We start from the raw sequence: 24300 nt of genomic DNA, 5'->3' as shown, positions 1-24300 counted from the left end.
CCACTTGGATGTCTAATAGATGTCTCAGATTTAGCATGTCTCTAACCAAACCCCTCATCTCCGCCCCCCCAAACCTGCTCCTTCTGTAGCTTCCATCTCCCTTTGGTAAAGGGCAACTCCATCCGTTGTGTTTCTCAAGTCAAAAACCTTGGTGTCATCTCCCTCTCTCTCAGACTCCACATCTGATCCATCAGACAGATGGGGTTACTTGAGTTACTTGTATTGGGGAAAACTAGAAAAGGAAGAAAGCAGAGCAGTAACAGAAGTATCTGCAGAGTGGCATTTGATGACATGAAGAAAACTGCTGCTAAGGGAACGTGAGCCCTGGAAGTCAGGTTGATGTGAAACACCTCATAAAGTCACATTCCCCTAAAAGAGCTACAGCTTCAGAGTGGTCCCCTATGTTTGGATATGTCTTACCATCAAGAATTAGCTGGCAGAAAGACTGTAGCCCCATGGATTAGAAAGAGACTTTAGGTACTCATGGAAATTTTTTACATCAAGTTCACCTAAAGCGTTTTCTGTCCCCTGCTGTGGAAACACTGTGGGACCTGGATGGGAAAGCCAGAAATGCAGAGTCATAATTTTAAAAAGACAGTGAATGTTTGAACCATTTTTAAAAATTTTTTTTTTTTAATTTTTATTTTATTTCCCCCCAAAGCCCCAATACATAGTTGTATGTCATAGCTGCACATCCTTCTAGTTGCTGCACGTGGGATGCGGCCTCAGCATGGCCGGAGAAGTGGTGCGTCCGTGCGCGCCCAGGATCCGAACCCGGGCCGCCAGCAGCGGAGCGCGCACACTTAACCGCTAAGCCACGGGGCCGGCCCGAACCATTTTTTAGAAAAACTAATCCTCTTTGGGGGCATATCTGCAATAAAGCAAAACACTTTGCTGAAACATCAAGGAAAGGAGATTCTGATAATTTTCTAGGGACAGAGATGGTTAATAGTTAACGTCTTTTTTTTTTTTTTTTTGTGAGGCAGATCAGCCCTGAGCTAACATCTGTCACCAATCCCCCTCTTTTTGCTGAGGAAGACTGGCCCTGGGCTAACATCTGTGCCCATCTTCCTCCACTTTATATGGGACGCTGCCACAGCATGGCCTGACGAGCAGTGCATCGGTGCGCGCCTGGGATCCAAACCCTGGGCCGCCACAGCAGAGCACACGCACTTAACCACTGTGCCACTGGGCCAGCCCCTAAATTGTTTTTTCTTTTTTGCTGAGGAAGATTCGCTCTGAGCTAACATCTGTTGCCAGTCTTCCCATTTTTCTCCTTTCTGGTTGTGTGTGTGGGGGCCACTGCCATAGCATGGCCACTAACAGTCAAGTGGTATAGGTCTGCGCCCAGGAACCGAACCTGGGCTGCCGAAGCAGAGCACACCAAACTTAACCACTAAGCCACTAAACCACTAAGAACAAGAACAATGGAAAGGAAGTAAGCAGTCACTGTCCTTCTATTTTAATTGGTATATGTTTCCCGGTATTCAAATTCTCAGTACAGAAGGTTCTTGCTGTTTTGCTGCACTGAGTTCCTGGAAATCTAAAGGAGATTGGAACAGTGCAAAATTTGGGGATTGCACTCCCCACTCAAGAGTTTAGCATCAAACGAAAAATAGGTATAACCAAGAGTATAACGTAAAAGACCTCCTGTGGCTCTGGTAAAAATCTGTTTTTCTAGCTATTTACGATAAAAGAGTAAATCCCATACCAGTGACTCCTTTATGGAGAGAATCCGAGTCCTTTATAATCTTCAGAAAGATCTTTGCTCAGACTGGATTTCTCTCTCAGTGCCAGATTTTAGGCTAGAGTATGCAAATCGCAAATATGATTGTCCTGAATTCAGTCCTCAGATAGCTAACTCCCCAAATAGGTGTTTTTGCCAATGGATGACAAGGCTGAATTTCCCATAAAGGAGGTTATTAGAGACTAAAATAATTTCTCGTGAAGTGGAATGAGCTTGGGTGTTGGACTCTGACAGACCTGAGTGGAAATTTTGCTAAGCCATTCACAGGCTTTGTAACCTTGGAGAAATTACTTAATCTCTCTTTGCATATTTCCTCTTCTGTAGAACAAAGGTAATACCTACCTCATGGGTTTAATGTGGAAGCACAACAAATAACATGTTTAATGCCTGGCAATTCATAGGCGCAATCATATTAAATGTTCATTGTTATATTTTTCCTTTATCATTTAACAAAAATGATTCTTTCAAAGTTTGTTTCCTCTGTTATTGTAAAGAATTATTTTTTAGTGTGATACCTCAAGTTAGAACTGAAGCTCCAAACATCATGGAATTCTTTTTCTTAGTGGTCACCTCCCTACCACACTTATCAAACGTGATTGGTAGCTCTATTGATAAGTTAGTAGCTGTCATATATTGGTGCTGATTTCCTCCCTAGGATTGCAATTAGTATTTGCCACAATGATCTCTTACACACTTCCCAGCAACCCTGTGAAGGAAGATACTATCCTTTTCCCCATTTTAGATATGAGGAAACAGAAGGATTAAGTAACCTGCTTGGGGTCACCCAGCTCACAAGTAGCAGAGCCAGGATTCAGACTCGGGCACTCCCACTTCAGTGCTGAGCCTCCGACTGCTGTCCTACTAGAGCAATAAATACTTCAGTACTCTAGTACCTCATTAATATGAACGTCTGTTCTTGCCTGAATCACCAGGGGCGTATCTCCTCCAAAAAAGTAGAGATTGAGTATGGAAAATGTAACCTATTCCTTATGTTTGCTTGCTTGTTTCTTTTGCCTTTTCCTATAATAAAACCAGAGCTCTAGAATGAGTGGAGATTCTGTACCATTTGGGGAAAAGTGAGTGGGTAGAAATAATACATAAAGCTGAACTTTTAAAATCATTTAAGATCACATGTCACTGAAGAAAGTCTCATTTGATCCCTGCAGACCCTTTTACCTTCCACGTATTTAATTCTGTGAGTTAAAGAAAAGAAAAGTACAGAATATTTATTAGATTAGCTGAGTCCTCATTGCTGGGCTTCCACTGCCTTGGAGATGTTCTTTCTTTAATCCATTTACATGTTTTTTGCCTGTTGCCATGGTAAAGCTCGTGCCATGTTGTGAGAGACCTTGGTGATGAAGAAGGTTTTCTTAACGTTAAATCCTGCATTTTCACTTCCACATTTTATCTTGGTGTTACTAGGGCAACCCAACTAATTTCATTTTCTCTTTGAAGTTGGTACCTTTAAAGCTGTTATGCCCTCATGCTGACTCATTCATGTTCTTACAATTTTTTTTTCTAGTTTAATTCCTTCAGCTACTTTCTTTAGACAGATGTTTTCTGCTTTTCTATAGTCATAATAGCTCATGTACTATTGGTGTAGTGGTTAAGTATTTGGAGGGATTGCAAATCCCACTGAGGATTAGCAAAGAGCTATGGACCTTTTCACCAGAAAAAAAAAAATGCCGGTTTAAGAAATAATGGATGAATAACCAATGGGGAGAGGATTGTCTCTTCAACAAATGGTGTTGGGAAAACTGGTCAGCCACATGCAAAAGAATGAAACTGGACTCTACCTTACACCATACACAGAAATACACTCAAAATGAATTAAAGACTTGAACATAAGACCTGAAACCATAAAATTCCTACAAGAAAATATTGAAGGTAAAATCCTTGACATCAGTCTTGGCAATGATGTTTTTGGATTTGACACCAAAAGCAAAGGCAACAAAAGCAAAAATAAACAAGTGGGACTACATCAAACTAAAAAGCTTTCATTAACAAAATGAAAAGGCAACCTATGGAAGGGGAGAAAATATTTGAAAATCATATATCTGAAAAGGGGTTAATATCCAAAATATATAAAGAACTCATACAACTCAGTAGAAAAAAACCAAACAATCCAATTAAAATATGGGCAGAGGATCTGAATAGATATTTTTTCAAAGACATACGAATGGCCAACGAGTACAGGAAAAGGTGCTCAGCGTCACTATTCATCAGGGAGATGCAAATCAAAACCACAATGAGACATCACCTCACACCTTTAGAACGGTTATTCTCAAAAAGGCAAGAAATAACAAGTCTTGGAAAGGATGTGGAGAAAAGGGAACACTTGTGCACTGCTGGTGGGATGTAAGTTGGTGTAGCCACTATGGAAAAGTATGGAGTTTCCTCAAAAACTTTAAAATGGAACTACCATATGATCCAGTAATTCCACCTCTGAGTGTTTGTCTGAAGGGAATGAAAACACTAACTCAAAAAGATATCTGCACTCCTGTGTTCCTGGCAGCATTATTTACAATAGCCAAGATATGGAAATAACCTAAGTGTCCATCGATGAATGAGTAGATAAAGCAAATGTGGTATATATATACAATGGATTATTGTATTTGTATACCATGGAATATTATTCAGCCATTAAAAAAAGAAGGAAATCCTACCACTTTTCACAACACGGATGGACCTCTAGGGCATTATGCTAAGTGAAATAAGTGAGACAGAGAAGGACAAATACTGTGTGATCTCACTTACATGTGGAATCTTAAAAAACCCCAAACTCATAGATACAGAGAACAAACTGGTGGTTGTCGGGGGCGGGGGGGGGTGGGTGAAAAGGGTGCAAGGGGTCAAAAGGTACAAACTTCCCACTCTAAGATAAATAAGTCCTAGGGATGTAATGTACAGCATGGTGACTATAGTTAACAATACTGTATTGTGTATATGAAAGTTGCTGAGAGAGTAGATCTTAAAAGTTCTCATCGTGGGGCCGGCCCCGTGGCTTAGCGGTTAAGTGCACATGCTCCGCTACTGGCGGCCCGGGTTCTGATCCCTGGCACGCACTGATGCACTGATTGTCCGACCATGCTGAGGCAGCGTCCCACGTGCAGCAACTAGAAGGATGTGCAACTATGACATACAACTATCTACTGGGGCCTTGGGGAGAAAAAGGGAAAAAAAGGAGAAGGATTGGCAATAGATGTTAGCTCAGGACCAGTCTTCCTCAGCAGAAAGAGGAGGATTAGCATGGATGTTAGCTCAGGGCTGATCTTCCTCACACAAAAAAAAAGTTCTCATCACAAGAAAAAAATTTATAACTGTGTAATGATGGATATTAATTAAACTTATTCTGGTAATCATTTCACACCTATGTGTATATCAAATCATTATGTTGTACACATAAAACAAATATAATGTTATAGGTCAATTATATCACAGTTAAAAAAAGAAATAATGGATGGAAATATTGAATAAATAGTATCTCTAATCCAAATCTATTTGGTTCTTGGGTTTTGAAAAGCAAGTTGCAAGAGTTTGTATAGCAAGGGATTTATCAAAATATCTATCCCAATCTGTTGTTTCTAAGTTCAGATGTTAAAAGTTAAGATACCGGTTTCCATTTTCATTTTTACTTCATTCCAGAGCAACCTCATACTTGGTTTTATATCTCTGTCCTTTTCTGGCAAGTCTCTTGGCAAACTACCTGCAGGGGCTCAATGGCTAGTTGGTACGCATCTTTCCCAATGCTGCACTGGTTCCCACAAACCCTTTGGGTTTGAATCCATATAAAGAGCTGAGAGGCAGAGAGAAGGGATAGCACATTTTGAGTCTCCTTGTTTACAGATGTCACCCGCATATTCAACTACAGCTTCTTATTTATCTTTTCTCCTCAGTACTTGACACACGGTAGTTGGATAACAAATGTTGAAAGAAGGAGGGAAGGAGGAAGACGGAAAAGGAAGGAAGAAGGATCTATCCAAGGGAGGGAGGGAGAAAAGAAGAAAATTGAAAAACAGGCCAAAGGAGACTATCCTCTAATCAAAGACTGAATTTCCTGTGTGTAACTCAGAAGTCAGTTTCTAAGGAAGCTGGGTTTTGAGTGAGGTGACTACACGGCAGGGTGACTCATGTTTGGACAGATGCAGAGGAGAAGAGCAGACTTTGGCCCTCGTTGTTGCCACTCATATTCAGTCCCAGAAAATTACTAAGCAGCCGACTTACTGGTGATGACTGGCCCACTGAAATTCTAGAACAACATTCACTACTTGCGATGAGAATTTTGTGAATTCACTACCAAACTTGGGCTACTCAGCCAGAACTTTGGGGCATCTTTACACAGAATTAACTAAAGAGTTGAGGCATGCTGGGGAGGATGATCCGGGAGATCCAGTGGAGGTTGGTCCACGTGTTTCAGAAGGCAGGTTAGCAGCAGGGTACAAGGTGAAGCTGCTAAGGTCTATGTGCTTCTACAAAAAGGTTGCTTTGGGTAAATTTTCACACATACCTTAGAAAAAGACTCTTGGTGAGTCTCGGTGACTTTTTTCCATTTCAGTCTAAGAAAATGTAACTTGTTGCACTCTTTGTCTCACAGGATCTGGATTAGTTTATGATACCCCTACACTTTTGTCTCCAGAGATGGAAAATATCAGGTCCAACCTTATTCAAAATGAACAGAAACAAAATATTTATAATGAGTGATGGAGGGCAAGATACATCTTAAAGGGGGAACCAGAAGCCATCATATAGCAGACCTTTCATCCTGCCTGGAATAGTCTCCTGGCCCTGGCATCCAACTTGACCTAGATAACTATTCCTACCTATAATTCATAGTTCCAGGCAGACATCACTTCCTAAACACCCAGTAGCTCAAGTACCTCAGTATACTATCAGAGTATCCTAAACTTCCACTTCATCATAACCTATCACAATTGTCATTAAATGGCTGTGTGTAATCATTTACTATCTCTTTCCACCATAATGTAAGGTTCATAAAGATATGGGTTATATCTGTCTTACTCATTGGTGAATCCACATTAGTGAGCTCACTACCTTCCAGAGAAAAGCTACTCTAGTACCTGTAGCAAGAATGAATAAAGCTGCCAGACACTGTGGTAGGTGCTAGGGATATAAAGCTTTTCAGAGACACCACATCTATCCTTGAGAAACCGTGTGCTCCTGGAGTAGCTGTCTCCAATTATAATCGATCCCTCTCTCAGCCTCCAGAAGAGAAAGACCAAGGGTGAATCAACATCCTATGGCTTTCTCCACCTCATTTCCCCAAATCCCACAAGAATACCGACACTGGCCCTGCTTATATCTAAGGACATTGACTCGAAATGAACCAACTTATCTTTCCACCAATTTCTATTTCTCTGTTGAGTGGACATTTGTTTTTACAGAAATAATTTTAATTTATGTTTGTGTAACCATTTTTTAGGTCCCTAAACCATTGGTCTGTTAAGTTTTTAACATGAGTTATCTGAAAATAGGATCAAACATTACAGAACAAATGAAAAACAAATCCCCACAGTTGTTCCATAAACTTTGTCTTGTCCCTTGGCCCTAAGCTACCCAAAAGATTATCCACTCATTCCTAAATCCCATTTTACTTCAGAACTTCCTAAGATCTCTCAGCTTTGAAATATTCGACTTTTAAATGTAAGTTTTTTCTTGTTTCTTCCTTATTTTTCCTACAAAATCGAAGTTTTTAGATAAATTCCTATGACCTCTCTACACAGTTTTTCAATATTTATGATTAATAGTTCAAACCTCGTAATTTAACAACTCTTGAACTAGTTTTGCTCCTTTCAAGCATCCCCAATTGACCTTTTCATCCTACTGATGAAGTTACTGAACAAAACCACTTCTGAAACCATCCGTAGACAACTAGATGTCACCATGCGAGTTGATATGTTGCTGGGCTTCAGTGTCTTGTTTTCTGAGTCTTTCAACCATCTTTAAAAATACGCTTGGCAGGGTTCTCAATATCTTTGAGATGGTTTTCTCACGAAGACCTCATCTGGCCCTAAGCCATCTTTCTTACTAATAATAGCAACTGCAAGTAAACAATTTCAAAATACTATGCAGTTTGTGAAGATGGCATGCCTTGGGTCTTATTCCAAGTTAGCTAATGGGCCCTAAATGTTTTCCTCTATATTCTTTTTGCTGACAAAGTATTCGAATGAATAAGTCTGAAATCTCACACTTAGACTATTCTTGTAACTTTGTTTTTAATTAATTATCCATTTATTTGATGAATATATATTGAGCACCTATCATGTGCCAAAGACTGGTAGGTGTTAGGAAAACAGTGGAGACCAACGTTAATTCAAGAACTGCACATATGACTGGAAAATGGTGAATGTGACAGGGCTGTCAAGGGAGGTCCACGGTACTGTGAGAGCCCGTGATGCTGGATTTGACCTAGTCAGGAGATCAGGGATGGCTTCCCTGAGCAAGTGGTGCTAGAGCTGAGGTCTGCAGGATGCGCAGGAGTCTGTAAAGTAAGGGGGAATTGAAAGAACATTCCAGTTGTAGGGTTAGCACCACAAGGCCCTGCTACTATTGCTTGTATCTCCTTTGCAGTGACTTCTCAAAAGCGACACACATCACTTGACCTTGGCAATCATAATGTATATCACCTAGTTTCACTATTTCCTTTTGGTGATGAGGAGGGTAGTTTTTTTGTTTTTTTAACTAAAGAACGTATCATCTGCAGAAATAGATGTATTTTAATAAATTGGTTCATATTTCCCAAGCATTTCTTTCATTTAGATTTTTGGCACAGTCTTGGTCTGAGAGGCAAGTGGCCTTTCACCATATTCTCCTAGAGCCTTCATATAAAGAAACCTTGTATGCCCTCCTTCAGCTTCTAGAATGTGAGACTTTAGGAGTATTGAATATCATCTTGTTAGATTTTATTTAGCTTTGCATGAGAAAATAAGAGTTGGAAGAGGGAACTCATATAATGTCTAACTTGGAAAAGATGGCCATTAAATCAATATGTTAAATTTAGAGCCAAACCCAAAAAATACTTTTCTTGTAGGCACAAAGCTTTACGTTAAATATTTATTGGTTGGATGGACAAAAACCTAATATTCTAATTTTTAGGTGCATTCATGTCGGTTTTAATATTCTGACAATAAAAGTATGATGGGTGTTGATTTCCTCCTGCAAAGTTGTTTTTTCCTGGAGGATGGAGGACCTGAACTTCCTTCCATCATGGATTTTACTGAGCACGTCCAACAGGAAAGACAAACTAAGAGGTGACTTCTTTAGGAGAACTTCTTGAAAAGCCCCAAAGAGAATTTTTCAGCAGTTAATGTTTTTCTGCTATTATCAAACCTTCCACGGTCCCTGATCTTAAAAGGGAAATTTTAAATAGTAGATTCCTGTAAAGACGAGTTTAATACAAGGGGCGATAAAAATGGTCAGACTGTAAATCCATGAGTCTGTCAATCTCTCATGTTAAACACCGATCTCTTGTTCTCAGAGCAGTGTTACTTTGTTTTTTAGTTGTTGTATTTAACATAGCTGAAGTTTTACATTTTACCACATAAAAAAAAAAAAGCTTAGTGGGAAAGTGTTTGATAACAAGTTGTTTTAGCAGTCCTGTCACACTTTTGGTTGACTCTGTTTTTATAAGGACCCGTCTGTCTATGTTTGTGAAAAGGTATTTGTAAAACAAGCCAAATTTCCTGTTGGAACAGAAAAGGCAACTGTCACCACATAGAATCATTAGGAATTTAACTCGACAAACCATTGAGCATTTTAGGCCCTGGAGATAGCAATGTGAAATAAAAGGTGACCCCTGCCTTTTCCAGCTACTCTAAACTCCAGAAGTGAAAAAATAAACAAGAACCTTTAGTTTTAATGTTCTGAAGGGCAGGGGTCTTCCTGTCTTCTCCACCATCTTCTCCTTGCTATTCCTTTGTCAGAAAGTAGCCTTCCAAAGGTAGACGGCTCAGCCAGCACTTGCTCTGTCTGGATTTTCTGGCCTACGCTGTGTGTTCACGGTGTGTCTGCTGCCTAGAACTATGGTGCTTTCTTTGCTCAAGGGGTAAAACTGAATTGGAGATTAACCTCCGTCTTTTTGTCCACTGAAGGAAGAGATAAATAGTCTTCAAAACAATCATTACAGATTACTGAATTGAATCCTAGACTTAGTTTTTGGAGGTTGAGACTGATAAGATGAACTAAAACCTTGTCTAAATCACATTTGAATAATATTGAGAGTTTGAGGGCAAACATACAGTCTTTTCAAGGGTTTAAATCCTATTTAGGGGAGTGGAGGTTTAAGTATAGACTCTACCTCCTGGGAGACTCTTCCTGGTTTAAAGCAGATAGAAACAACATGGAATGAAAAGGTGACCAAGAAGACCAGTGGGATGCAGAGAGCTGAAGCCGTATTTCTCAGAGAGACATTAGGTGTATTCAGAAGAACAGAGATGAGGGAGGGAATGAGTAACATTTGATGAAAATCTTTTATGGTCAGGTTTTTTTTTTTTTTTTTTTGGTGAGGAAGATTGGCCCTCAGCTAACATCCGTTGCCGATCTTCCTCTTTTTTTTTTAATTTGATGTCATAATAGTTTACAACATTGTGAACTTTTAGTTGTACATTATTGTTTGTCAGTCACTATATAAATGTGTCCCTTCACCCTTTGTGCCCACCCCGCAACCCCCTTCCCCCTGGTAACCACCAAACTGTTCTCTCTGTCTGTGTGTTAGTTTATCTTCCACATATGAGTGAAATCATGTGGTGTTTGTCTTTCTCTGTCTGGCTTATTTCACTTAACATAATACCCTCCAGGTCCATCCATGTTGTTGCAAATGGGACAATTTTGTCTTTGTTTATGGCTGAGTAGTATTCTATTATATATATATACCACATCTTCTTTATCCAATCATCAGTCGAGAGACACAGAAGTTGCTTTATGATAATAGTTTTTAAAGACTATTAGATCACAATTTAGCCTCATTTTAGAAAATATTTCTGAATTCAGATTTACTTAAAATGTACAGTGTAAGCATTAAATAATTACTAGTGTCATATAAATGCAGCTAAAGGTCTTTGACAAAAATCCCAAAGAAATCAAAGCCTCCTTTTAAGATCTCACCAAGATTTAGAAATGCAATATTCCAAACCATTATATGTAAACAAGACTTTTATGTTTGGATCTGTTTTCTGTCACTTGTTTCTTAATAGGGTAATGTTCTGATAAGGGAGTCACAAAATTTGGCCATTGAGTGCAAGCTGAGGCCTAGGAAGTCATTATTGATCGACAGCCTCTTTAGCACTAGTGACACAACATTGTGCAATAAAATTTCAATGATCCTTAACTTTGAAATTATAAATTATTCCTGACTCTTTTCCTCTTCTCAAACACTCTCTTCAGTAGTGGATGTTCTTTGAATAATCATTATTTACGATGTGAAGCTACCTGATAATAGTCACTCTTTTATTTATTGCAGTATCGAACTTGATAACAGAGGATAATAGCGTAAAAGAAGAGTTTGGTCTTTACTGCAAAGTGCTCAATTGAGTGTGTGAATCTGTGTGTGAGTGTGTGTATGTTTAGGCCTAGTTCAAGTTAAGAAATATGTATTGAAGGTCTATTCTAAGGCAGTGTGTTGTGTCTTAGAAGATGCAGAGATAAATAAGATATAAACTCTGTCCTCAGTCAAATAGAAATAACAACCGCTTTAAATGCACCATTGGCATAGGGAATAATAATCCATCACGTTTACAAAGCAGATCAATTACAATTCTTGCTTTTTGTGTGTGTGTGTGTGTATGTGTGTGTGAGGAAGATTAGCCCTGAGCTAACTAACATCTGTCGCCATTCCTCCTCTTTTTGCTGAGAAAGACTGGCCCTGAGCTAACATCCGTGCCCATCTTCCTCCATTTTTTATATGGGAGGCCGCCACAGCATGGCTTGACAAGCGATGTGTCAGTGCGCGCCCGGGATCCGAACCCCAGGCCACCACAGCGGAGCGCACACACTTAACTGCTATGCCACCGGACTGGCCCCTACAATTCATGCTTTTATAGGAATTTCTTTAACGCACATTCTCCCATGAGAGTGCACACAGATGAGGGCAGGCATCTGGTCTGTTTTGTACACTTCCATTTCCCCAGCGCCTAGCACAGGGCCTGACATATCTTACACTCTTATAATTATTTTATAGCAAGTACATGAGTAAGTGAAAGTAATCTATGCTTGTGAGACAGAAAAATCAGCTACTGATCATAATATGTAACAAATTTTTAGTGGATTCCAAAGCTTATGACTATGATAAAGATAACTGTGGAAACTATCATGTAAAGCAAAGGCCTTGAGATGTACGGCCTGAAGTAGAGTGATTAAAGGGATTTTTCTTTAAATATGTGAAACGTATAATAAGGAAGAGGTATAATATCTTATTTGATTAAGAGAGAATGAGAATTTCTAGGTAGGAGTAATTTTTGCTCGCTACCACCACCACCCTTAGGAAAACAGGTTAAGCTCAATTTGAATATTTTCCAAATAATGTGATTGTGCCATTAATTTGACATATGACATCATGGAAATATCCAAGGAGATGATAGTACAGAAGTATCCACTGGGTTAGAAGTTCAACTTGCCTCTTAGGATTCCTTCTGAGTTTAAAGTTCTCATTTATGGGGCTGTAAGAACGTTATGGCTTAAGAATCATTTAAATATATTAATAATAGTTTATTTTTTATTTTATATTGTCAAATAGGGACACGAAAAGAGAAATTGAGTATAGGAGAAATTCTATTTAAACTGTTAGTTTCTTAGTATATTTTAGATTCTTTACCTTGGAATCAGCATGATGTAGTATTAACTAAGAGTTGTAGAGTAAGGGGTAAGATTTGGTTAGAAGTCCTGGCTCGCCATTACCTGTGTTGCTTGGGCAAATCACCTAATCTCTCTTGGCTCAAGTTTTCCACTTATAAACTGAGAGTTATGGACTGGATGACCTCTGAAGTGCCTTTCAGGTTCTGAAATTTTATAACCCGTTTATGATTTTAATTAAGTATATTTCTGTAGAACCATATAATTATGGTTTTCTTCAGTGGATTTTTCTAGAAATATTTTGTCACGCATACCACAATTACAGAATTAAACAAATCCAGAGTCATGCGCTCCCAAGAGAGAAAGATATCATTTTTATGTAACTGGAAAATTTGGCATTTTCTCCCGTTTTTTTATTTCCATCTTTGCACTGCTAGAGGAAAAGCAGTTTGTTTTATAATTGATGTTTTGAGCATATCCTGATGACTTTATTTTGATTTAAGGAGACTGTGGGTACAACTGAGAAGAACCCGTGAATAAATTACGGCGTTTCTACGCTCTTCCTCTTTGCCCTCCTTCTCCATGCTGGCCTCAGCTGTGCTAATGTCCTCGCCCTGCACTGTGGGGTCTTCCTCTCATGACGTTAGTCAGACACACACTTTGCCTTTACAATTATTTTTAAAACTAAAGGCAATTGCACCCCCCTTCTTCATTAAAATTGCAACATATTTACCAATTCATTCAGCAAATATTGAGTGCCTTCTATATGCCAAGCATTATTTTCCAGGTAGTTGGGATATATCAATATACAAAATAGAACTGAAAAGAAAGTCCCTGCCTTCGTGAAACTGCATTCTTGTAGGAGGAGACAACGATACATTAAGGAACATAATAAAGAAATATTTTTTGACAGATTGGATGTGGGATGTAAGAGACAAAGAGTAGTCAAGGATGACTCCAAGATTTTTGGCCTAAGAACTGGAAAGATGGAGTTGCCATCAACTGAGATAGGAAAGTTGCAAAAGGAACAAGGCTTTGCTGGGGATGGGGAAGGTAGGAATAAGGGAATGCAACTGGAGTTGGTTTGGGACATACTGAGTTTAACGTGTCTAGTGGATATCCAGATGGAGATGTCAAGTAGGCAGTTGAGTCCATGAGTCTGGATGCAGATATGAATTTGTGTTTAATATAGATGTTATTTAAAGCCTTGTGACTAGATGTGATCACCAGGGGATGAGTGACTTAGGGAAGAGAGGAGGACCAAAGACTAAGCACTGGGGACTCCAAAGTCAGAAGTCAGAAGAGGAGGAAACATCAAAGGAGTTAAAGAAGGAACAGTCAGGGAAGTAGGAGGAGAACTTAAAAGCTGTGTCATCCTGAAAGTCAAGTAAAGGATGGTCAAATTATACCAATGCTTTTGATAGAGCAAATAAGGTGAGGGTTGAGAAGGGAGCTTTAGATTTAGCAACATAGATGAACAATATATGTGGGTTTCTTTCCTGTAGAATTCATATTTCATGTGCTCAGGAATTATTGAATTTTTAAATTCATTTTTGTAAGGGGACGCTCACCACGTTACTGATATGACACCAATTATCATTTGGAATTGGCCCTTCCCTTGAATGGTATTTAACTGTTCTGTCTGAAGGTGATGCCATTTTCCGACTGCCTGAAAAATGTGGAACAAAGCAGATGTTAGCCTGATAGCTGTTGGAGAGCAGTGTTAGCAGTCAGGTTTGAATCAAAGTAGAATAAATTAGATATTCTTAAAGTCATAGGTTAATAGAGTAGAATTTGTTCTGTGTAATTAATTCTGAAGAAGAAGATATTAAAATTCCTGAGAGATAGGAAGACAGATTGATTCAGAAAGAGCCAAATGAATGAAAGAAGTAAGAAACTCTGGGTTTGCAACTAACTTTCCAATGTTCTTTACCAAAGGATTGTATGATATGATATTTTTGAGAGGTAAAGTTTTGTAGATAATGGAGTCATTAAAATGACTTTTGGTAATAAGTATTTTTAATAAAGGAAATGCATATGGATTTCTGCAAGAGGACACAGAGGCAAAGATATAACATATTGTAAAAGTTTATATATGTTTAATTAGGATACCAGAATCTCTTGACTGAATTTGAAATGCCATATTTCCAAAGACATCATTTAATTAAGTAAAGTCTTACATAATAAGTTGGAAATTAGAGTTGGAAGAAATATAATCATTTATATTTCTAAAATAGAAAAAATTTTAAATATAAATAAAATTATATCCTGATTGATATTTAGGGCAAAAAACCATTTAAACCCAGCAGTTTATTCAGAAGTGGCTCCTTCAGCTTGAAACAATAACTCTTGAAATGATCACAAATCAGTTGTAAACTACAGCAATAATGAAAGAGAAATCAAGTGTAGTCACTGTAATGCATGACATGCAGAGGTGCTGAGATTTGTGAAAGAAGCATGTAAAATTTTTTTCAATTAAGCAAGCATCTAAATCTCTTAGTCAACTTCTCCTTTACCTACCTCCTCCTCCTTTTTTCTATATCAAAAATAATTCCAAGGATCAATGCTGTGCTGGGTATTGGCTTTCAGCCTTGTGATATGTTCAAACATTAAAGTTTGTGTGTATATGTGTGTATGGAGTATACATCTGTGTGTATATTATACATCTGTCTACATATGTTTATATATAGTATTTATGTACATACACATATGGGCATGTAATACACATGCACATACACACACACTTACCCAAAAGAGGTTAAGTGCGTTAAGAGTTGAGTTATAACTAAAAAGCTGTGTCTCTAACCAGCTGTTTCTCTGACGACCCTAATACTGTTGCTGTGCCAGTATTAGGAAGCAGTAGATGATACTTTAGTTTCTTAGATTCCTTAGTTTGTCTTTAGTTTCCATATTAAGAGAATGATGCCTATGAAGGCAACTCAGCCAAGTATTCGGAAAACCTCACTCATTATGAGTGCGCAGGCCTTTGCTTTTTCAGGGCGAGCCGTAGATAAAGAACAGTGAGCCTCCACCCCAGTGGTTCTCAAAGTGTGGTTCATGGAACCCTGGTTGCCTAAACCATTTTAGGGGGTCTACAAGGTGAAAACTAATTTTTAATGCTAAGATGTTTTTTGCCTTTTTCACTGATGTTGCAAAAGCAATGGTGGGTAGGGCACCTTAGCATGAATCAAGATAGAGGCGCCAGACTGTTCTGTAGAGATTGTATTCTTCATTGGCACACACTTACAACTTAAAAAATGCCAGTTTCATTTAATGTCCTCATTGAATCAGTGAAAATTATTATTTTAATAACTCTCAACCCTTGACTACATATTGTATTAATATACTGTCTAGTGAAGGGAAGAACATATAGAGCACTTCTGCTCCATTCCAAAGTACAATTGGTGTCTCAAAGGAAAGTCCTTATTGAGTTAAAAGTTGAATTAGCTACTTTATCATATTACACCATTTTTACTTGAATAAAACAACTGATTATTCAGATGAGTATGTGGAAGATATTTTCTCAAAATGAATGAAGTAAGCCTGATACTTCAAGGAAAACAACGGATACTTGGTGCCAGAAATAAAATTAAAACTTTCAAGTGATGATTAAAATTTTGGCAAACATGATTCCATCACCATGAGTTTGACAGCTTCCTAGTACTTAAAAACGTTGCTGATGAAAGCAGTGGTGATATTAATGAATGTGATTTTCTTTATATAATTTGTCAACATTGGAAGATCTGCATAACTCAGTGATTCAATGTTTTCCAGATGACTGATGCATAATGTTACAAAATCATGCATGGGTAAAAATCCATTCAAAGTGTAAGATAGACGAATGAGTTTTAATATCATGGAGTTTGAAAAGTGCATTGATACAGTTTTTAGACCCGTATTGCAACTAACCAAGTCAGTCTGATATTTTATCAAAAATTAATATCCACAATTATATGAAAAGGCTATTAAGATACTCCTTTTCCAACTGCATATCTATTTGACTCATAAATTTGAGTCAAAACAACATATTGCAACAGATTAATGCAGAAGCAGATATGAGAATCCAGCTATCTTCTATTAAGACAGATGTTAAAGAGATTTGCAAAAATGTAAAACATTGCCATTATTCTCATTAATTTTTTTTTGTTTCATAGAATAGTTATTTTTCATAATAATATAAGTTAATATGTAATGGGTTTATTATTTTTAAATGAGTTAATATATATTTTTAACTTTCTTGGTTTTAACCTCTAATATGGTAAATATTGATAGGTATAACCCACATAAAAAAGCTCTTTGAAGTCCTCCTCACTATGTTTCAGAGCTGAAGGGATTCTGAGATCAAAAAGTTTGAGAACCACTGCTCTACAGTGATGCATTTTATTCCTGAAATTGTTCCTCACTTCAAAGAACAAGCCCAGTTCCCTCCAAGGTGTCCAGGAACTTATCATGAGGGAGACACCAACCAAATCTGTCCAAGAATGGCGACGAGAGCACAGGCGCTGTACTTGTGAGCGCTGTCACTGCAGCGGGTTAGGGTCACCCCACATCAGATTTGGATGAGCAGTGCTCCATGAAGGAGCATCTGAATTCACCCATTCATTTATTCAACAGACAGTTGTTCAGGGCCTTTTGTTTGCCAGACCCTGTGGTAAGTGATGGAGATGCAAAATAGAATAAGACAGTAGCTTCTGGAACAGAATTTGGAAGTTAAGATGAGTTAGTGCCTGTCTGTGACTGTGGCTGGAACAACTGTGACAAGAAAACTTTTAAGGCGGTGAGATTGTTGTAATGATTCGTTGATAAGAAAAGAGGTCATGAAGTGTCAGGAAAATCAAACTTTGAACTAATCTGGAACGTTAATGACACTAGGAATATGCAAAGTTATTTATTTAGCTTGTGTGGCTTGCCTGCAACACGTTTTGAGAACACACATGGGCATAACAAATAGGTTCTACCTTCAAAAAGCTTGCCGCCTGGTGGTAGTAACAGAATGGAGTTAAGAAAGTTGTGTTTCAGTAAAATACGAAAATCGTATCAAATGCTGCACACATGTCAAGTAGGTAGGTCATAGGTGAGAGCAGCGCCAAGCAGTTGAATTTTCAACATTGTGTTAAGGAACAAATCCAAAAGGAAGACAAATTACTGCTAAAGAAAAAGTCGGATAAAGCAGCAAGACAGAATGGATAATGTCGTAATCGTTTCCAGAGATACCCACCAGTGGACTCAAAGAGAGGCTTTGCCTTTCCTTGGGCTGTTTATTGTACAGCCCTTAATTCAGTATCAGGGACGGAAGGCCAGGAAAGAAACAAGCCTTGCAAGAATAAGCAGCAAATGTAGCCTTTCCCTTGCTCTTTAATTAGGACTCAATAACCAGAACAGATGTGGAGAGGTCGCTTATTGGATCCAAAGATAGCAGAAGGGAGAGAAATTCTTTTTGGCCCTCATTGGTCACCCTTATCTGTTGCCATAAGATAAGGAAAGAATATTACTTCTCCCACTAGCAGGATGGTTAACTTGGAGTCCTGGATCATAATAAAGGCAGTGGGACTGAGCGGTGAGAAAGGAGAACGCAGACTAAGAAAAGGAGGCGTCTCTTTTCCCTTTTCCCAGATCCCGAGGTGCACCCTCTTCATTTATCTTCTGTCATCTAGATAGAGATAGGAGTTTCCAGGGCAAACTGATTTCTCAGAGAAGATGAGGATAATTTGAGGTTCACAGTGAAATATGAGGAATACAGGAAATAAAGAAATAAAGGTAAAGGCACAGGGAATAAGAAAAAAGGGGACAAGAAAAAATGAAGCCCCCACCACTACCACCACCAATGAGATTGTCTCCCTTACCGGACAAGGACCATGTGGCAAAGTCGCTTGCCTTCCCCAGGGAGCAAGCAAAATGCTTTACAAATAGGTCTCAGGAAATAATTAACACAAACCAATGCTGAGAATACACTTTAAAAAAACAGTTTAAAGCAACAACCCAAGATGGTAAGATAAACAGCAAAAACATTTCAAAGGATGGGCTCTGCTCTCCTGGCATCTCGGTGTACTGTTTTAGGAGAAGGGAACATCCAGGAAATAATGGACTGTTCTGGCCATGGTCTCCTGGTCCATGTGGAACACAAAGAGAAGCCACTTATTGCATAATAGTTCAGTAAAGGTACTTGCCATTTCCATGTGGGGCTTCTTCTTTCCTTAACTGGTGGTTTTATTCAATGGCTTATTAAAACACCAATGAACTGTGACAGCTCCTGGACTAATTCAGAACACTGTTTCTGGTGGGTTGAAGCAGCATTTGAAATGCTGTTAACAGTGCAGTATGTTGTACGTGAAGGTAAATTAATTCCTGGTGATCTCTCCTTTTTCAGCAACATGATTCCGGTGACGGAATTCCGGCAGTTCTCTGAGCAGCAGCCTGCCTTCCGGGTGCTGAAACCGTGGTGGGATGTGTTCACCGACTACCTTTCGGTGGCCATGCTAATGATCGGTGTGTTCGGATGTACTTTACAGGTGGGTCCCTAGACTCCTGTCACAATGGGAGCCAGAGCAAGACACTGTGCTGTTGAAACTCTTCAAAGAGCTGACTATGACTTATAACCATATAAGTATTAGTTGCTCTTCTCTACTTGTGTATGGTATTTGTAATCATGGCAGGGAGCTTGAAAACACTTATTTACTGAACTTTCCTATTAAGGTAAATATGGTACTTGTAAGATTTCACTGAGCCCAAACAGCAATTGACTATAGTCAAATAATATTTGATGTCACTAACAAAGGGAGTCCATTATCTTTCAAAGTTAGCTTTGTATAAGATATAGCATATATATCCACAGCGCCATTTATATTGCCAAAGTGGAGCTTTTTTCTTTATTTCTTATACTTACCCCAACAAGATTTTCTGGAAGAACTAACATTTTGGTGAGATATCATCATTTTACCCAATGTTTAGTTCTGAATTAAAATGTAACCCTATCAATATTTATTCTGTATAGATGCTATGTGTTTGTATATTGAATCTAGATTTTTTTGGCATGTCTGTTGTGTGCCAGGCATCATACTTTGAGGACATATATACTTATAAGAAGTTCGTTTCTAGGGGAAAACTAAATAAACAAGCAATCAGAAAAGGGTGTGTTATATTGTGATAGAAGCATCCATAAAGCACTAAGGGAGTGCAGAGGGGCGCTTGGCTTGGGAACAAGAGAAAAGGTGATGATTGTATTAAAACTTGGAGAACCAGCTGAATTTAGTCAAGGAGAGGGAGCTGGGGGTGGAAGAAGGTGCCGGGAAGAGGAGAGAAAGCTCTAAGTCATGGATGACAAAGAACACCACATCTCTGGGAAACTGCCAATTGGGTGTGATGACTATGACTCTCATTGGGTGTTGTCAGTGTGAGAGTTGGAGCCATGCCTGTGAGTAGAATCACCCAAGGAGAATGTCTTGAGTGCGATGATGTCTGGAAGAACATTAAAGACTGAATGAAGGGAAAGGGGGCACCTCGGAAGAAGACTGAGAAGGGGCAGCTATAAGGCAGGTAGAAACCAGGCGCGAGGAGGGGCTCAGAAGTCAAAGGCAGGTGCAATCAATGATGGCAGGCAGCACAACTAACTCACAGACTGGAGAGAAAAGGAGCAACTAGGTCATTAGAAATCTTCATTTCAGTGGTTGGAAAAGTGAATGGAAATTAAAGTAAAGGCTGTGGAGTAGATGTGACTTTCAAGTAGGTCATCTGGGAGGAAGAAGAGCTAGGAAGAGAGAGAAATAGCTAGAAATGGTGCAGAGTAGAAATAAAGGCCTTTATAAAGTTGATTGTAATAATAGTTAACACATAGTGCTTCCTGTGTGTCAGGCACTCTTCTGAACACTTTACACGTATTTTAACTCATTTCATCCTCATGGCAACCCTAAGATGTAAGTACTATAATTCTCCCCATTTACAGATATGACAACTAAGGCACAGAGAAGTTAGGGAAATCTCCCAAGGTGAGTGGCAAACCCTTATTGAAACCCAGGCAGTTTGGCCCCAGAGTCCCTGTCCTTGATCCCTAACACCATGCTGCCTTTTGTTTGTAGGCTGAAAATATTTTGCCCTTCCCTCACCCCCAAAAGGATGCCAATGAAAAACTAGAGTTTGAAAGAGAGGGCATAAATTCATTCATAAATAAAACAAATAGCTGTTGAAGAACGTACTGTGTTCTAGGCACTGCTGTAGGTGCCAAGAATTACCAGTGCGGGAGGAAAATAGGTAAATATCCCAGCCTTATGAACCTTAAATTCTGTTGGAAAAACAAGCAAAATGAGCAAAATCAATTAGTAAATTACATATGTTAGAAGGCAATAAGCACAATGGGAAATAAAATAAAGCATACGAGGATGGTCGGAGGTCCCAGCAGCTGAGATTAGGAGTTGCAGTTCTCAAATGGGGTGGCCTGGGAAGGCATCATTGGGAAGGTGACTTTTGACTAAGGAATTGAAGGAAGTGCAGGAGCCAGCCGTGCAGATGTCCGGGAGGAGCCGTCCTGGCAGAGGGAACAGCAATAGCAAGGGACACATAGACAAAGGTTCGCAGAACCCTTCTCCTTCTGCAGGAGAATTTGACATTTGGCTTTCCCAACTTTCTAGCTCTGTTTCCCTGGAGACTAGATAAAGGTAGAATGTTACTGTGTTGCTAGGCAACATTGCTTATGGTCTAAATGACTACTGATTGGTCAACTGCATCTAGGAGAATGATAAATGTCTGGTAGGAAGGCATACTGTGGGACTTCTGTCATTGTGGTGACACTTGTGGACATGTCCCTTGACACATAGAAGATGTATGTATTGAGTTACAAGCGATATTGGCTCCTTTGGAGCATAAGACCTTTAAGCCAAGGGAAGTCCAGAATCCACCTGGATCTCTATTCCTTACACCTGAGATGATCTGGGGAGGAGAGGCTTGCAGAGAGACTAGCTCCTGGGCAGCAGTGTGGCCCACTACACTGACAGTTGTGAAGATTTCCCCAAAGGGAGAAAGGCTGATGCTGCCTTGTTGGCAAGCTGTGACTCCAATCCTGTATCTTTCTAAGTGATTCTGGTGCCAAATGAGGTTACAATAATCTTATATGTCTGAATGTTGAGAAGAACCTAGAAAGACCCCTGGTGATGTTACAGGCCTGAAGGAGGGGTATCCCTGGTATGTTGAAGGAAGAGGCAGGAGGCTGATGGGCTACAGCAGAGTGAGTGAGGGGAAGGATAGTAGAAGAATGAGGCCTCAGAGGCAACAGCTGCCGGATCACGTCGGGCCTTGGAGGCCACTGTAAAGGTTTTGGCTTTGCTCTGGGTGAGATGGGACATGTTTGGAGGATTTTGAGCAGAGGGTTGTCATTATCTGACTTAGGTTTTAATAACCACTCTAGCCAGTGTTCTGTTGAGAATACGTATAGGCGCAAGGGTGGAAGCAGGGGAATTATTTAGAACGCTAGTGCAATAATCCAGACACAACTCAGAAAGCTTGGATCCGGGTTGAAGCAATGGTTCTGAATATATTTTGAAGCAAAAACACTAAGATTTGCTGAAAGATTGAATGTGATGTATGAGAGAAAAACAGAAATCAAGAATGACTAAGATTTTTAGGCCTGAGCAACTGAAAAAAGTTTGTATTTGAGCATGTTAAGTTTGAGATATATGTTAGATATCCACATAGAAGTATTAGGTAAGCAGTTGGATAAAAGACCCAGGAGTTCAGGGTAAGTGAAGAATGGTCATTTTCAAGAAGAAGGAGGTGATGAATCCAGGATGCAAGGGGAAGGGTTTCCCTAGATTTGGGTGGAGGGGGGCATCTTCCACCAGAACGGGAATGATGGCTACAGATGCATTTGGGGGGGGGAGGCCACAAAAAGATGGGAGTTTATGTCTTGTGGCTTCTGTGAAGTAGAAAGTGACACATCTGTTGAGAGACTGAGAGGGCGAGGGAAGTAGCCGTATGTGGCAGCAAGGAAAGTAGTGGAGTAGGGTCCTTGAGAAGGGCAAAGATTTGGAATGGCCAGTTTGGGAAATAGTAGAGGGAGGTGACATAGACTGACAGGAGGATGAGACATCTGTCTTACTTTGTTACTGCACCACAGCACCCAGCACTGCTATAGGATCTGCTATAGGAATCCTTTCTCTTGTTTACATATTCTGTGGCAGGAAGAAATGCAGAAAACAGAAACCACACAGAAAATCTATACGAACTAGAAGTTAACTTGGAACAAAATGAAGAAAACAAGAACGTGTACCTACAAAAATGTCCACAACGAACATCATCTAGGAGATTTGTCCTCAGTGAGTGCAGGAGGGGATGCCAGTACAAGTTAAGCACGTTTTCCTGTACTGTGGTCAGAATCATCTTCCTGGAGCACAGCCTGGTCATGTCTCTGTGCTATACTGAAGCTCTTCGCTCTTTCCACTTAGCACCCTGCCCAGCACCACCACTGCTATCTCCTGTGTACAATGCCCGCTCCTCAGATGACCTGGGCCCTTCACACAAAGGCCTGTTTCATCTTACGGTCTTTAAAAAGAAAACGGATGCTTGTTGATTGGGTACAGGAAGTATAGTCTGAGATGTCAACGTTCTAAAAAATGGGAAATTCCCCAAAGGAAGATTACATCAGAATGAAGGCTACCAGGCTCAGAATTCACGTGGGGTGGACCATTCGATTCAACAAACATCCCTGAGCACCGGCAATATCTCAGGCATTGTGTGGGATGCTAGACACTGAAATAGAATATAGTACAGCCCCTGCCCTCAGATTGCTAATAGTCTCAAGACAGTAGAAGTACTTAAATCTGCCATTCAGTGTGTAAGCACCTTAATGGAGGTAGACTCCAAGAGCATTAAATATGATGTTGTCATCTCAGCTACTGGAAGTTAGGGACTTGAGGAGGTGAAAATTGAGCTAAGTCTCAAAGATTGAATATACAAAGCCAAAATATATATTTTAAAAAGGGGAATGGAAGAAAAAATCAGCATAAACAGAAGATTTAGTATGATCACTTCAGAAAGCTCTCATTGATGGGTACTAAGGGCATTTTTGGGGGCATCCTTCAATGGGTGGGACATTCCCACACAACAGAAGAAGAATTGTGCTATCCAGAAGGCTAATGGCACTTCCATGGAGTGACACTGGGAAGGAAACCTGTGCTAGAATCTGTAGGTACTTTACTTAGCTCCCAGAAGGAACCTGTAGAGGTAGATTAGTCCCATTTTTCAAAAGAGAATTTTCTTCTGTTAGGTAACTTATCCCAAAGCCAAGAGGGCTGCAGCCAGGGTTCAAATCTCAGGTTGATTTTCTAACGTGTCTTTCACCCCTGTGCACACTGCTATGGAACATTATAGAATCATTACAGTTGCAGGCATTATGCGGCCAAATTGTGGCTTGTAAAACAGCATTCTTTTTTCTTTAATTTTATTTATTTATTTTTTCCCCCAAAGCCCCAGTAGATAGCTGCATGTCATAGCTGCACATCCTTCTAGTTGCTGTATGTGGGATGCGGCCTCAGCATGGCCGGAGAAGCAGTGCGTCGGTGCGCACCCGGGATCCAAACCCAGGCTGCCAGCAGCAGAGCTTGCGCACTTAACCACTAAGCCACAGGGCCGGCCCAGGATTTTAAGTATAAAAACAAGTGCAAAATGACTAAAAGGGAAAGCAGAAAGTTATTAAAAGAATGAATTTTCTGAATTACAGCTTACATTTTCTAAAAGATTATTTACTGTATACCTGCTATAAAAAA

At 39.6% G+C, this 24300-nt stretch overlaps 1 protein-coding gene across 3 annotated transcripts in view; it reads left to right on the top strand.

Moving 5' to 3' along the window:
• LRRC8C (leucine rich repeat containing 8 VRAC subunit C) overlaps positions 1–24300 on the top strand; it is a 77441-nt gene that overhangs the window by 26083 nt on the left and 27058 nt on the right. The window contains exon 2 of one of the 3 annotated variants that reach the window (XM_004420867.3): positions 18918–19059. The exons of 1 other annotated variant lie outside the window; for it this stretch is intronic. In XM_004420867.3, coding sequence (XP_004420924.1) covers positions 18922–19059 — 138 coding nt within the window. In that variant the 5' untranslated portion in view covers positions 18918–18921. Of the gene's footprint in view, positions 1–16875; positions 19060–24300 lie in introns of those variants that run through there. One more of the 3 variants, XM_087447826.1, reaches the window with a different exon arrangement.

Source organism: Ceratotherium simum, chromosome 2 (assembly GCF_057802395.1).
Source record: "Ceratotherium simum simum isolate JZ-2026a chromosome 2, ASM5780239v1, whole genome shotgun sequence".
NCBI lineage: Eukaryota > Metazoa > Chordata > Mammalia > Perissodactyla > Rhinocerotidae > Ceratotherium > Ceratotherium simum.
Note: the sequence above shows the minus strand (reverse complement) of the source record. Positions and strands in the feature narration are given on the sequence as shown.